We start from the raw sequence: 17,033 nt of genomic DNA on the forward strand, positions 1-17,033 counted from the left end.
GGTCCCGGTGGCATTTTTCGAGACGAGATTTGTCTGATCACGCCTTCCGTCGGACGGGAAGTAAATATTGGCCCCGGACTAACCTAAAAAGGTTAGGTCGTTAGCTCAGTTCAGGTGTAGGAGTCGTCTCCCTGGGTCCTGAATCGGTGGAGTCGCTGGTTGGCAGTTGGACTAATAATCCAAAGGTCGTCAGTTCGAATCCCGGGGTGGATGGAAGCTAAGTGTAAAAAGAGGTTTGCAATTGCCTCTACAATCAAGCCTTCGAACACCTAGTTTCGAGTAGGAATCTCACAATCGAGAACGCCAAGGCAATGCTGTAGAGCGAATAATTTGATTTTTGATTTTTTTTTTATTCTTCATAAGAAACCCTGCAAAATCGCTAGAACTTCTATTCACATTCGCACATCTGATTAGTAATGCAAATCACGTCCGTCCGTCCTGTCTCGATCTCGGTATTACATCATTCTTCATTCTTTCCCCCTATTTTATATTTACATGCACCACAAGGTTAAATTTTACTCCCACAACATTCAACAATAAGAAAAATAACCACCATTCATAACTCCCCTCTCTCCCACCCAACAGAACTTCCTCTCGGCGAACCTGCAGTGCTGGTGGAATGCCCCGCTGGCGGCCGCCACCAAGGTACTGCGCTACCTTGGCCACATCTCGCCCGGGATGCTGCTGATAACGGCCGAACCGTGCGCCCTCGAGATCATCCGGAGTGCGTACGCGCGCAGCGTCCTCAAACCGCCGGCCACCTATCTGATCTGCTCCGTCGGTAAGTCCCGGTCCCCCGAGTGACCAGCCCACCCCTCGCCCAAAATGACCATCTCTAAACCGGTAACTATGCAGACGAACGACGGTAGGTTACGGACAGTAACAAGATTCCAGGGTGACAACTTATTACTATTTACAAATATATTGTTTTTGTGCACAATGTTTAATTCAGGTAAAACAAAAAAACAACTTTGTCGTAATTGCAGATTGAAAAATTTAATTAATGTTTATTATCAAAATTTATGAAAAAAAAAGTAATCGGTCTGATAAATCATAACAATCTTAACGGTGCACATCAACCAGAGCTTTTGCACCAAAAAATTTGTTACAGATATTTTAGTATCTTCAAAACTACGGGATCTATCGATATAATGTTTTATTCATCCCCTAATATACTGTTTACAAAACAATTTACAACAAAATTTGACTATTTAACAATCAAATTGTTGCAGGATTGGGTCCGTCAGTTTGAAAATTTTGGAAAACGAAGACAACAACTTCTTTGGTTGCTGTGTACCCTTAATCTTTAAATTTTAAACCCAACATTAGACATCAAATTTGTAAAAAAAAACATATTTCAACCCACCATCAGATTCAAAATGATAATAAAATTCATTTCTCTGCACACGATAAAAACAACCCGCATTCACCTCACCCACAATCGGGCATTGTTTTCGGTCAAAACCACCTCGCGAGAGGAGGGAGAGGTCAGCAAGTCCACACCGGAAATCAAACCATTTTCGCAAATATCCCAAAGGGACCATACTGATGCTGCTGCACCAACCACCATCCATGTCCATTATGCTGAACACGATAACAACTGGCAAACAAAAAAAGAAGAAAAAAGGAGGGAGAAGGTGTGGCTTTTAGCATGGATATTTATGTTTTTGGCCGGCGGCTATGGCGAGATTCGACGCCACATCGAAACAGCAAAAAAAAAATAGAGATGCCTTCTCCCTTGTCGTGTTGTTCAGTTTTATGGTTTTATAATCTTCTTCTAATAACGTACGGTCATTGCGGACACGTGACTGCTATTTATTTAAAAACCAAGAGAAAAGAAGTGAAATCGATTTCCGGAGGACATTTTCAGGAGAAAGCGAGCACTTATGATTTCGATTGCGTTGCTTGTGCTCAGAGATTAGGTTTATTGGATTTTTTCCTAAACCGAAAACATGTGTTTTAACTATCCAGTGAGAAATTTGAGCAAATCCATGCAGGGAAACCTATCGTTCTAGGAGTTTTTGGCCTTGTACGAAAATCGATTAAAAAAAAGTTTTTTCGAGTTCAAGTTATCAATCAAAGTAGGCCTCTTTTTGGTTCAAATATTACCATGATGAAATTTTCAGCGAAATCAGTGCAGATTCGTATCATTTTTTTTTTTTTTTGTAAAATCACTAATATTAAGGGGTTACATACATGTAGAAAATCAAAAATTTCATATTTCAGAAAATTTAATAAATCCACTTAAAAGATGATTTTCAATCACTCCTGAAAGTTTCATGAAGATATTTCATGATTAAACTGAGTAAGAGACGATTTACGTTCAAAATTTTGCCATGCGCAAAGCGAACTGTCGAACTTTGTGAGCGTTTTTCTCTGAACACCGAGTTGATTTACGGGTGCCACGATATCTCGAGATGGGATGGACCAAATTGGCTGAAATTTGAGATGAAGACTCGCAAGACATATCCCGTGTGCATGACGAAGCCCGATTTTGAAATTTTGCATTTAAAAAAAATACAAAAATCAAAAACTGGCGATTTTTTATATGAAAAACATAAAAATATTTTTATCTTTTTTTAAAACAATTTTTTTGAAAATCGGGCTTCGTCATGCACACAGGAACGGTTTAACGAGGCTTCACCAAATTTTTGAGCCGATTTGGTCAAAGCAGTGTGGAGATATCATGGCACCCGTTTTTTGAAACTGCTAACTTAAAATGGCTATATCTCGGCAATGGTACAACCAAACATCTTCAAATTTGTTTTGATAATAGATGATATATATTTTAATGCCCTTAAAACAGATTTAAAAACAAGTTTAAGTATGTGCCCAAACCAACCTCTTACATTTTTGTCGATTTACAGTAATGCCTCGGTTTTGCACGCCTCGGTTTTGCACTGCCCCGGTTTTGCACCGTTCAGCTGCCTCGGTTAAGCACGGCCCAGTGCATAACTGAAGCACAGAGCTTATGGGATTTTGGCTATATGGGAGACATTGGCTATAATTCTATGAATAATCATGCAAACATCAAAAAATTATAGTGTTTTGGAATCGGGATGATGTCAGCTATCCATTAAAATTATTATTTCATGAAAATTTTCACAAAAATACGAATTTTTCCTATATTTTGAAAATGCATATTTTTTTCTCTAAAGAATCCAAAAATATATTGTTATTGCAATATGGGTATCAAATGATCAGGTTTTTTTCATACATTTTGGATGTAACAATAACGTTTTTAGAAAATACTTAAAATTTTCACAAAGCTACGTATTTTCGAAAAAATACTCAAAATTTCAATTTTTACAATATGGGTATCAAACGATTGGGATTTTTTCATACATTTCGAATGTAATAACAACATTTTTAGAAAATACTCAAAATTTTCACAAAGCTACGTATTTTCGAACAAAATACTCAAAATTTCAATTTTTACAATATGGGTATCAAACGATCGGGATTTTTTCATACATTTCGAATGTAATAACATTATTTTTAGAAAATACTCAAAATTTTCCCAAAACTACGTATTTTCGAAAAAAATACTCAAAATTTAAATTTTCACAATATGGGTATCAAACGATCGGGATTTTTTTCATACATTTCGAAAGTTATTAAAAAATGAAAATATTCAAAGTTTTCACAAAACTACGTATTTTTGAAAAAAATACTCAAAATTTCCGTTTTTCACAAGAGGTATCAAATGTTCGGGATTTTTTCATACATTTCAAAAGTTATAACACAAATTTGTTTAAATATCCAAACTTTCACAAAACTACGTTTTTTTTTTAAATACCGAGTGATTAACTTTGCATCCTTTGATCAGAACCCCATTCGAGTTTCCCGCCTGCATGAACTGATCGGAGAGTCCATTAACTTGATTCAGGCTTGGAAGAATGAATAAATCAAGTGAACTGAGTTCGTTGAATAAAGCTTGACAAAAAATTTCAGAATGGTTTTTATTTAATGAAAAAAAATATTACATGTGAAATATTTAACGGTACACTTCAACCATAGCTTTTGCACCCAGATTTCTGTTACAGACATTTTGGTATCTTCAATACTACGGGAACTATCGATATATTTTTTTATTCATCCCCTAAATTACTGTCTTCGTAGTTATTTACAACAAAGTTTGACTATTTTTACAATCAGATTCTTGCAGGATTGGGTCCGTAAGTTTGACAATTTTGGAATAAGAAGACAACAACTTCCTTGGTTGCTGTGCACCCTTAAACAAATGTGGAAATTTAATGAATTTCGAAAAAAACGTCTTTGGTCACTATCAAAACAAATCCAAAATACTTGATCGTGTGATACCAATATTGCAATAACTGATTTTCCTTTTGAAAATACGTAGTTTTGTGAAAATTTGGAGTATTTTCAAAAAATATTGTTATTACATTCGAAATGTATGAAAAAATGCCGATCGTTTGATACCCATATTGTGAAAATTGAAATTTTGAGCATTTTTTTTCGAAAATACGTAGTTTTGTGATAATTTTGAGTATTTTTTAAAAATGTTGTGATTACATTTGAAATGTATGAAAAAATGCCGATCGTTTGATACCCATATTGTGAAATTGAAATTTTGAGTATTTTTTTTTCGAAAATATGTAGTTTTGTGAAAATTTTTAATATTTTCTAAAAATGTTGTTATTACATTCGAAATGTATGAAAAAATCCCGATCGTTTGATACCCATATTGTGAAAATTGAAATTTTGAGTATTTTTTTCGAAAATACGTAGTTTTGTGAAAATTTTGAGAATTTTTCTAAAAATGTTGTTATCACATTCGAAATGTATGAAAAAATCCCGATCGTTTGATACCCACATTGTGAAAACGGAAATTTTGAATATTTTTTTCGAAAATACGTAGTTTTGCGAAAATTTTGAGTATTTTCTAAAAATGTTGTTATTACATTCGAAATGTATGAAAAAATCCCAATCGTTTGATACCCATATTGTAAAAATTTAAATTTTGAGTATTTTTTCAAAAATACGTAGCTTTGTGAAAATTTTAAGTATTTTCTAAAAATGTTATTGTTACATCCAAAATGTATGAAAAAACTTGATCATTTGATACCCATATTGCAATAACAATATATTTTTGGATTCTTTAGAGAAAAAAAATATGCATTTTCAAAATACAGGAAAAATACGTATTTTTGTGAAAATTTTCATGAAATAAAAATTTTAATGGATAGCTGACATCATCCCGATTCCAAAACACTATAATTTTTTTATGTTTGCATGATTATTCATAGAATTATAGCCAATGTCTCCCATATAGCCAAAATCCCATAAGCTCTGTGCCTCGGTTATGCACGCCTCGGTTTTGCATCCCCCATATGCGGTGCTAAACCGAGGCACGACTGTACATGTATGTAACCCCTTAACCAAAATTTGTCTACTAATTCTCCAAATCGCTGAAATTTTTTTAAACAAAAAACTCGAAAGAAAAAAATATCGATTTGGTTACGCCCCCTGCAGGGATTTTGCTTAAATTTGGGCCATCGGTCTATTTTTACATAAAGAATCTACCACTAAATGCTCAGATCGATCCCAGGAACTTGTTGTAGAATGTATCACGCAAATTCCATAGCTTATCAAACCTTTGATCAATGAAAACTCTAGATAGGAATCGATACCAGCAATGTTGTTGTTGTTGTTAATTCATTTATTTCTAGCAACATTAACCTTCTTGGTCATTCGCTGCCCTATACCAGCAATACATTTTTAATCTTTCTGGGGTCCGAAGCAACCTTCAAAAAATTTAAAGCGGTTGGTTGAGACCCCAGCGATTGGAATTTGTATGAGAGTTTGTGTGAAGAAAACCTGTCATTACTATTTTGATTTTTGTAATATTTATTTTGAATCAAATTTTAAAACCAACACTGTAGGGTTAAAAAAGGGAATATGCTCTACAGTAGTGTGTCCCAAAAAAGTCGATGTTGCGGAAACCTTCGGGCTCACCCGGATTTCGATAGGTTTTTGCATCAAAAACAATGTTTTCATACAACGACAAAATCCCAAAAATCGTTTAGAACTCGCGATTTGCAATATACTTTTTTAAAAGGCCTGTTTTCATAGAAAAAATATTATGTTGTTCTAAAACACTCAAAATGACATCAAATTGCACCGTATTTCACTTTAAATCACAGCTAGGGGTCCCACCAACTAAAAAAAATGCTGCCAAAACCAATTTTGTTTTTTAAATAACTAGTAGAATTTTCAAAACTCCTAAGGGAAACTCATTTTTTGTCATTCAACTCACAGCTTCAGCTACTGTCAGCAGGTTTATGTTTTCATACCTTTTGCATTGTTTTGATATAGCATTTTGCTAACAAAATCAATAATTTTCATTAATTTGACTATGTTACGTAAGCACCATTACGTTTAAAAGCATTTCAAATTAACCGCATTTAGTACATCAAAACCTTTTTTTTTTTAAAAAAAATTTGCTGAAAATCGCTATGTTATGAAAAAATATTATAAACATTTCTTACAAAACCACCCTTTTTACAATTTTCCAAATTTTAGACAAAATCGTTTTTTAGCATAGCTTTTGAAGTACTTTACTAAACTTGCAGATTTTGAATAACACTTTTTTGAAATCTCAGACCCCCTCCTACCCCACCCCATCGTGGATAATTTTCATACAAAACAAATCTTTTTTGTATGGAGCGTGGACCATCGCTGAACCCCCCAGATTGCAGATGCAGATTTTTTTTTGCAAAACGGGTTGGGTTCTTATCTTGCTTGTTCACTATTTTAGAAACCATCCTTTCTAGGTGCAAACATTAATACTGTCAATATTTCAAAAGTTATCAATTCTTATTATATTCTTTTCCTTAAAGCTTCAAATCTTTTTTCAATCTGTAGTTTCAAAATTAAAAGTTTGTAAAAAGACTAAACGTGCATTAGGGGTCGTTCACAAATTACGTAAAAAATAAGCTCATAATTTTGACAGGTTAATGGTGTGATTTCGATAAAATTGGCTGATTCTAAACACAATACATAAGCGCATTATTTTGCAAATCTGTAAGAAACTTGTTTGCTCACTTCCTTTTAAGCTGTTATTTTTTGGATTAAATTTAAAACATTTTTCAAAACCTGTAATTGAATGTCAAAGTGCTGTCAAGGTGCTCGATGGGAATGGATTTTCCCCTATTTAACATTTAATTTTAATTATTTTTTTGTAATGTTGATCTGTTTCTTCTTCTAATACGTATTCATTTCACATTGTCAAAAGTTATTTTAACGGTCTACAGAACATGTTTCGTAAATAAAGTGAATTAAGGTTCAGTGGAACAATTTGTTAAGTTGAATAAATTTCTCCTAAATATTTTAAATAAATTCAGATAACTAACTTTTTATAAATAACGTGCTTCATAAAACTAGATTTAAAAAAAAATCAGGTATGTTTCCATTTAATGGTGGCAGGCTCTATGCATAACTCAACATTGCAATTTGAACTTGAATTCAGATTCATCAGAAACAATCTACCAGCATTTTTCATTTATATCGCCCAGACAAAATCTTATCGAAATATGTACATCAATGATTTATGGCAACAAAACATGAAATGCTTGGACTGCATTTTGAGTTATAAATCCCGAAACTAAATTTCATTGTCAATGTCAAAGTTAATGTAAAAAGCCATGTAAACCTAACCCCATGAGAAGACTGCCACCTGCAGTACCAGCATCCATATTTCATCTCCAGCCGAAGCACACAATTTCCCCTCGTTGAATTATGTTATCATTAGTCTGAAAATAATTTCCATAAATAATGCCGCGTCAACAGCAGCCCAGCACTGAAAAGAACCAACTCGCCCTTGGGGGCCATTTCAACGCACAGTTAATCTGTCGTTTTTTTTGTTTTCAACGCCACCGTGGAACCTGCTTCAACCTCCCGCTGATGAGCAATCCGTATCACCGCTGGTGAAATTCGAAAGTCAATATTCAAATTTTCCACAGCGCTGTTATAAATTGGTGCACTTTCCGGGGTTGTCGGTTGATGTTTCAATCTCCAAAGTGTGGCCGCAGACTTGAGCATGAACTTCCGCAAAGGCTTTATGCTAATTGGTGTGTCTAGCATTAATTCACCTCTCACGCGCGCGTCTCGGGCGCGAACTGTTTAGGACGGGTTAAGATCTGCCCCCCTGCTTCAACTGGGTTTAAGAGGGCCCAGCTGTTGCGCCTGCCAGCTCTCGAGGCTCGAGGTTTTTCATCAGCCCAGGGAAGAGACTGGGCTTGACTTGTTGAGAAGAGAAGGCTCGGTGGTAACTTGATAATGAGAGGTTTTCGAACGCGATTACGCCTGGGCTAAACTGTCGGCGATAATTGTTTTAAAATCAACGTTACCTAACGAAAGTAGATCAGTTGTTGGGTAATTTAGGTATGGCGAAATATAAGTCAATCAGGGCCAAATAATGAACAGGTTTGTTGTCTTTCACCGAAACAGTATGTTCTCCTCTGCTGATTTTCGATTTTTTGATTTAAAAGATCGAAAGCAGTATCGTATCAAGGGAATGGATCTCAAAAGAACATCATTTTATTTTTAAATATTATCACAAGGAGTTTTATCAATCTCTATTCTACGCTGAACAAAACCTACATAGAGGCATTTTTTTGCAAAACGTATGTTCGCTATTGTTATGCTTGCTAATTTGCGCCAATATTATGCTTTTTTAGAAAAAGATAAAACTATTCCAAAGTAATTTATTTTAATTTTATGATTACTACGAGATCATCTAAAAGACTTAAGAAAGTTGTGATCAGAGGCTGAAGTACTGGTAGATCGATAAAAGATTTTTTTTAGAATAGAATTCTATATAATAAATCCGCTACAAATAATATTTACAAAAAATGCTGACCTGCTAAACAAAATTGTGTGTATTGTTTTTTTAAACTCCTATTTTATTTTACAAAACAGTAAGCAAAACATAATTTTTATTTATTTATTTCGCGATAGTTGCACACATTGGTCCTGATTAAGGTTGATGAATTTTCACGATTTCGCGGACAGCATGAAATTCGTGAAATTCCCCGATTTCCGCGAAATCCCGTGAAATTCAAGGATTTTTGGAAATCAATATTTGAAAAATTATTTTACAAATATTTCATCAATAAACTTTTAAAGTATTAATCGATTAGTTTTCAATTAAAAACGTATAGATATTTTGTACTTTTTTCACAGAACCATGTAACCATGATTTAAGTTTGATATTTTTAGTTTTTTTCTCAGGGACAAAACCATGATTACTTTGAAATATTAGGAGAAAATAGTAGTGCATTCAACTGAAAACAAATGCATTGCTCTGCATTTATTGTTACGTTTAGCACGATTGGGTTCGTTTGAAAACCTTTTGAGTTTTAGTGAAATTTCCATGTACAGTTCGGCAAAGAGTTCTTTTCGTCATATTTTTCGTGAAAACTATTTTTTTGGAAACTAATGAGAGCGTTTAATGTACTAGGTAAATTCCTTGGAATAACAATTTGTTTTATTTTTAAGGCAGAATCCTAGAAGAAAATTTAAGTTTCAAAATCGGTTTATTCCAGATTAAAATACTTGGGCTTAAAAATATTATTTTAGTCTTAAAAATCAGCCCTTCTGAATCAAATGATTTTTTTCCAAGTCTCATGAAATTTCCACAAAATGCAATGATTTGATTTGATGGTCCCCTAAAAATTGGGAATTTTCAGCTTGAAAAATCGCTTAGCTTGGATGCCTAATATATAATTATTAATTAAGTACACTAAAATCTTAACGTTTTTTTAACGTTATATTTTGTAGATTATTTAGGCTTTTTTCACGCTCCGTGAAATTTTGTGTTTTTGGACAGTGGTCCCCGTGAAAATAGCATTTTGTGATTTGAAAAATCACTAAGCCTAGCCCTTTTTTTTCATAAAATTATTTTTATTAGGTTCTTTTCGGTACTGGGACCTGGTTAGGACCGAGTCGGCTTTTGTAATTACATTTGGCTTAATAATTACAGAGGATCTTGTGTGTAAATGTTAGTGGGAGGGGAGCCGATTACCCGCGGCCTACTCGGGGTTAGTAAGGAAGGGATTGATGTTAAAGACAAGGCGTGGGAAGGGAAGGGGGATTGTAAGCCTAGTCCTTATGTTATCAAAATACTGAAACTTTTTGACAAAAAAAAAAGATTCGAAATCTTCTGCAAATATGATGGTTAAATTGTTATATCTTTAAACACATTGAAAAAGTGTTTTTGCAAAACACTATAAACAATTGCTGGAAAAAAAACATTATAAGAGCAATTCCAGCTTAAATCAGGAATTTTTCTGGTACATTTCTAGAGTTTTTTTTGATTAGGTCCTATAAACATATGAAAGACAATAGTTTATTGGTCCTTTTCAAAAAAAACTCTGGATTTGTACCCGACCCTCTCCGATTTCAATGAAACTTTTTAGACATGTTATCCTAGGCCTATATAAGCCATTTTTGTGTATATGGAGCCAATTGTACTCGAAAATAACATTTGAGAAGGGCGTAACTTTTTTTAATATTTTTGTATTTTGTAATTTAAAAATTACTGTATCTCGAAGCCGTTGCATCGCATCAAAAAGTGGTCAAAGACAAGCTTGTAGGAAATTAGACGGAGTTTCTGAAAAAAATACACTGAAAGAAAAATTCACGCCACTTCTATGAGATTTTTAAATTTTTAAGTTTAAAAGTTAAATTTTAAAATGATGTCACGATTTGTTTTCGTTCAAAATTTTTGAGTAAAAAAGACTCATAAAAAAATATTTTGAAAAAAATTTAATCAAGACTAGCTTTTTAAATGGGCGTAATATTGAATGTATGACCCTTTTAAAATGTTAGTCTTGATTTTAAAAAAATCAAAATATTTTTTTCGAAAAGATCGGAAAATTTCACGAATGTTTCATGTTTTAACATTGAAAATCGGATCATTAGTTGCTGAGATATCGACATTAGAAAATGGTGGGTTGTTTTGGTGAGACTTAGAAAACTTCAATTTTCGTGTTTCTTTTTCTTAAAGCGGCTATATCTCAGGAACCCGAGGTCCTATCTTCAATGTCTCTTAGACAATTTTATAACAAAATTTCTGAACTTTTCAAAAATAAATATTTTTAGAAATGGTCACTCATGGTAACTATCAAATATCTCGAAAATCAAAAAATACTTATTTTGGGAAATTGAGTTTTTGTGAAAAAAGGTAATAAAAAAATCTGCAAATTATTTTTTCTATGTACCTATTTTTTTCTCAATAGTCCTCAATAATACCTACAACTTTGCCCAAGACACCAAATTGATCAGAAAATTCACTCAAAAGCTACAGCTGTTTGAATATTTACGTACCATTTTTGTATGGACAGCAGCCAAAATTGTAAGGAGACTTGTATGGGTGAACCAATGACACACAATAGCTTCTTTGGTCATATGGAAGGCCCCCACAAAGTTTGAGCCAAATAAAAAAATACAAATAAAATCCATTTCCGGTTTTGGTAGAGAATTGCTCCATTGTCTTATGTCTAATCCTTGTAAAGAGGCAGCGGTTTTAAAAATAAAAGTGCTAAAAAAAAGGGTTTTTTGGTGGTTTTTGGCAATTTCTATACGACAGACTTGATTTTTCAGTCTCGACAATATTTTTACCGGAAAGCTCGTCCAATTTCCCTTAAGTTTGCCTTTGACAGCATTTCAATTGGATGTATGAGCCTATAGATATAAGCTTTTTTTACATTGCTTATTACTGAAAATAGCGAGGGAAACCTGGACAGTAAATAAGCTTACGTCAATATTAAAACGAGTCAAATTAGAAAGCTGTCAATATTTCATTTTTTTTAATTTAAAATCATTTTTGCAATCGAAAACTACAGCAATCTTCACAAAGTGCGCCATATCAAGATAAAGCCATCTAAAGTTTGATTTTAGATGAAAATTTTTTTTTTTCGATTTAAAAAAAAGTCTATGAGATTCAATTTCTGAACGTATTTTTTCCGAAAAGTTCTCAAAATTTTCTATGAATTTGTCTATGAAACATTGAAGATTGGAAAAAAAGAAAATTGATGTTTTTCAAGTCTCAGCCAACTAATGGTTCAATTTTCAATGTAAAAAAAAATAAACATTTGTGAAATTTCCTGATCTCTTAGAAACAAATATTAAAACAAAATTAAATCAAAGCAAACATTGTGCCAAAAATTCTATATAACGCTAATTTATAAATAGGCATGTAATTAAAAATACAAATTATTGAAAATAATTTATTTAAATGATGCAAAATTATTTTCAAGTTTAATAAAATATTTTAAAGTTAAAATAAATTGTGTTGAGCACATGCGGTATTCTATTTGGAAAAATACATCAAAATAATGTCGTTTTTTCATATAATTAAATTTTACAAAATTACATTTTCATAGCTCGATGTTTGTTAATTTGCTTAGAATTTTTAAGGGGTTATTTTTTTAGATTCCATAAAAATAAACATAAAAATTGGACAACAATTCGACGTGATCGTGCAATGAAAAAAAAAGTTTTTTTTAAATAATTTATGATAATATGATTTTTTTTAGTATCTACTCAAATCACCGTAGCCAGAGCCTTAATCCTGCTCTGTCCAACAGACTCTTAACCAGGCTTACCTAATTCACACTTAACTAGATCCAAACAAATTGAGTTGTAATAAATGTTCCCGACTGATGGCTATAGTGCCTTGAACTAGCCAAGACGAAAGCAAATAGGGGCAAAAAACAAACAATCACCGTGCCAGAGTCTATCTACGAGTGACACAACCGACCTAAACCAAAGAAGTGAGACATGCTCGATTGAGCACCAGCGTTGCCACTTTTAATCGTTTTCCGATCACACAAACAACGCAGAGCGACTTAACGAGCCCCCAACAATTAAACGCGCAATTAATCAACTATCACTTTTACTTCTTCTTCTTCTTTTTCATCAATTTGAATCTTGGTCGTCGACTCCCGCCAGGTGACATTGACGACTGCATCGTGACGCCGATCGTGCAGACGCAGTTCACGCCCCTCACCGAGGCCCTCTGCGACGTCATCATGGAGCTCACGTCCCAGGGCCAGTCGGCGACGGTCGAGCACATCCGGACGCGGCTGCGGAGCAGGTGAGTAGCTGATACGAGAGTTTCTCGTGAATTCTATTTCTTATTTTTTGAACAATTTTCAGATTCACGCACATGCAGCAACCTTCGGTGGAGGTGATTTACGACACGCTTGTACAGCTGATGCAGGAGATCAAGATCTACCAAACATCCAAGGGTTACTTCATCGTCACGCCCGAGTAAGACTTCTTCGTTACAAGGCGTGAAGAATCAATTTTTTGAACTACTTATTCTCCTCCAGAAAACGACGTAGCAAGTCGAAACCGAACGAGTACAACAGCTTTGCAAGTGCGAGCGACGAATCCACCCATCCGCCCCAGAAGGAGTCCAAGACGATGCTGATGAGCAGCCACGAGGCGTTGCGTTCGCTGTACGGCGAGATCTCGACGGAGCGGGACGGCGACCTGACGCACCAGTGCATCCAGACGAACCTGGCTGACGTGATCTGCGGCGGCAACCCGAACGACAAGATCCTGTACGCGAGAACCGGCAGCGGAGGTGGGATCAGTGGTGGGAGTAGCAGCAAGCAGCGCAGCGCATCGTTGGCCGGTAGCCATAAGACGCTGGAGCGAAGGCACAGCTTGCGGATCTTCGGGTCTTCCAAGCGACTGCAGCGATCGGCTTCGACGCGGAGCCTGTCCAAGAACTACGCCCAGACCATATCGAAGGATACGAGCGCAGCAGCGGGGAGCTCGTCGAGCTCGGAGAACCAGTCCAATTGTGATACGAGTACGTGATCGCGTGATCTGTTTAGCTTTCGACCAATTCTCATGCGTCTGTTTCTAACGTTTCAGAAAAACAAGCGTCTTCCCAATCGCTGCTGTCGAGGATCTTCCGGCGAAGCACCCGATCCAAGAGTAAAACGAAACAGATCGAGACGTACTCGGCGCAGTTTCCACCGCCCGAGTGGTTCAACTCCAAGACGACCCATCTGCACAGCGTCGGCACCCAAACCATGGACTATCTGGTAAGGCAACCCCACATCAAGTCTCGTTTGTACAACTTTCTAACACTCTCGATCTTCCCCTAGGACATGCCGATCAAGTCCCGCCTGACAAACTCGACGTTCTACGACAGCTCGGACGTGAGCCAGCGATCGCTGTCCCTCCCGCGACGACGCCACCACCGGCGAAACCTGTCCAGCGAGTCGACGTTCTTCATCTCGTCGCGGGACTGTTCGCCGGTTCGTCGGGGCAAGTCACCCTCGTACTACTGCGGCAGTTTGCCCCGATCGATCCACTCGACGCCGGCGAGTTCCGGCTACTACAAGGTGTCCCGCAGCAAGCAGCAGCTGTCGTCGTCGGAAAGGCTGCACAGCAACAGCCAGCACAAGATCGAGAGCGGCAAGCAGTCGTCGGGCAGTCGAGTCGGCAGCGGTCCGTCCAGCATCGATAGCGGCAAGATGACGTACATCACGTCGGGGCCGTCCAGTTTCGACAGTGAAAAGCTGTCTTCGACGCGGACGAGCACGCACTCGAGTCTGGAGTCGCACGTGTCAGCTGCGACGGTGACCACGACGATCCAGCAGCAGTCGACGACGTCGAGCTACTTCATCGCGAACGACATGAAGCCTTCGTACGTGAGCGCGGGTTCGGGATCGAAGGATCGGCCACCGCCAGCTCCAGCGGTGACGACCACCACGAGCAGCGGAAGCAGCGGATCATCCAAGACCAACAATAACCACAACCAATACAAGGGGTTTGAAACCACCTTCGGGTACAATAAACAGGCCATCAACACTAGCACAAATAACAATCATAGCAATAGTAGTAGCAACCATCTTGTTAAGAACTCAAATGCACTTTGTAATGAAGCCATTACGAATAACGGCATTTTAAGGTTAGACACCGACCAGCCGTCCACGAACGGCCAGGACGGGCCCCGGCACGATCAGCTGTCGGCGCTCAACGAAACCCTGCTAAACTTTAAACTCCACGCCGACTCCGGACCCCCAGACCTGCACGAGCTCAACCGCTACAACAAAAACATCCAAGCCAACCAGGAAAACACTCCCATGAACAACAGCAAAACGTTGCCATCGACGCCTCCAGTACAACCGGCCAATTTTTTCTACAAAAACGTCCTCAAGAACATCCAGCACGACGCCAAGAACATCTGCGGGGACCTCGCCACGGACAAGGACTTCCTGCCCGAGCACGACCACCAATCAAACCTGCGTCGATCCAACTCCGAAATCAAAAAGCTCAACTCCAACCCAACCCCCCACAACAACAACCCCTCCTCCCCGGAAAAGATCAGCGGCCTAATCGTAATGAAGAAGAGCCTCTCCGTCTCCAGCGAACCCAACCTGGCGAACCAACTCCAGGAAACGACCACCACCAACAAAATCACCATCCTGCTCAAAGACACCGACAAACCCAACAACTCGGACCGCCGCTTCTCCTTCCAAAGCAAGGACGATCCCATGATCGACGAGATCTACTGTGACTTCCCCTCGCTGACGGACCTGAGCTTCAACTTCACATCCCTAGCGGCCCAGAAGATCCTGCAAGGGCGGGACGCCAGCCTCAACTCCATCGACACCCTCGTCGAGCTGAACATCAACCAGGAAAAGCAGCAAACCATCATGAAGCTGAAGCACGATGCCGCCCGGATGCTGGGCCAGCAGGACGCCGGCGCGGAAACAAAGCCCGACTACGGAGTGGTGTGAGCCGCGACGCGGCCAAACAAACTGTACATTAAACCCAAGTATAAGTGCCAATATCTTAACGAAACGAACATTTATCTGTAATTATATAGCGACCTTTGCTAAGTATTATTCACGTACACGCTATTATATAGTTGAATCTGTTAATTAATTATATTATATTAACGACCTAAGCGATCTGAGCAGAAGACGAACATTTGGAGGATTTTTAAACTTTGTAAAACTATTACTCGTTACGGAAAAATCGAACATTTACTCAACTGTGGTAACAACCTTCTACAATGAAAAAGAAACTTAATGGCCTACAATCACTTAGCTTAGAAAATTTCACTTAGCTTAGGAATTTGAATCAATGGAAATGAAGCCGAGCTTCTACAATGGAAAAGTAATCAAATTAGAAACTGACGTATGGTTTGAAAAATTTCAAAATCTACGGTAAGTTGACGTTTCAATATCAAAGGTAAACAAACAACTGCATAGCAACGTATATCAGCCCAGCAAAATTTCTAAGTTGATTGTGGAAGACGGCCGTAAGTTGCGTACTTTCCTAAGTAACTACTTTACTTAGATGTTCTAAGCTAAGTGATTGTAGATAGGCCATAACACGTACTTACACCTGTAGGGATTATCGGTTGCAGGATTGAATATGTAATAAATTATTAAATGAGTATTTATTATAAGATTGATATAATTCATAAATAAGAGTTAAGAGCGCAACAAAAAGTGCGCACCTTCATGAATATTGCCTTGTTAGCTGATTGTGGATTGAGTGCGAGAGCGCGCTAGCGAGCTGCGAGAGAGAACAACGAGTGAGAAAACAACGAGATGCGCGCGGCCGGCGAAAGGGAGAATGAAGATTGTCAAATCAGTTTTGTGGTTAATTTCTGTGGAATAAGACGTGTTGTTTGTTAATTGCAAAATATCTGTGTTTTTATTATAAAAGAAAGTCCCCGATCACGACAATGGCACAGTCCGGTAAGTCGAACCTTTTGATTCATGAAAGATCATTTGTTTTGCTTGAATTGTTGTGTTGTGAAATCCAACAGTTTTGTTTACCTGCCAGGATACAGGTCCAAAGTTTCGCTTTGTTGTTTTGCCTGTGTTTTGAAACAGGTAGATTTTTGCTTGAACTTGTTATTTGAAATTGATAAAAGGCATAAAACTATCTGCGATAATTGACGGTCTTGAATTTAATGAATGATTTGCTTGTTGTTGTGATATTGGCAACGAATGTTTTGTTTTGAA

At 37.1% G+C, this 17,033-nt stretch overlaps 1 protein-coding gene across 1 annotated transcript in view; it reads left to right on the top strand.

Annotated features, from left to right (window-relative positions):
- Positions 1 to 17,033, top strand: part of LOC120413447 (putative uncharacterized protein DDB_G0277255) — a 297,006-nt gene extending 279,973 nt beyond the window's left edge. The window contains exons 8-13 of the mRNA XM_039574280.2: positions 586 to 781; positions 12,979 to 13,123; positions 13,186 to 13,299; positions 13,362 to 13,849; positions 13,915 to 14,087; positions 14,151 to 17,033. Coding sequence (XP_039430214.1) covers positions 586 to 781; positions 12,979 to 13,123; positions 13,186 to 13,299; positions 13,362 to 13,849; positions 13,915 to 14,087; positions 14,151 to 15,791 — 2,757 coding nt within the window. The 3' untranslated portion in view covers positions 15,792 to 17,033. The remainder of the gene's footprint in view (positions 1 to 585; positions 782 to 12,978; positions 13,124 to 13,185; positions 13,300 to 13,361; positions 13,850 to 13,914; positions 14,088 to 14,150) is intronic.

This window comes from Culex pipiens, chromosome 3 (assembly GCF_016801865.2).
Source record: "Culex pipiens pallens isolate TS chromosome 3, TS_CPP_V2, whole genome shotgun sequence".
Taxonomy (NCBI): Eukaryota; Metazoa; Arthropoda; class Insecta; order Diptera; family Culicidae; genus Culex; species Culex pipiens.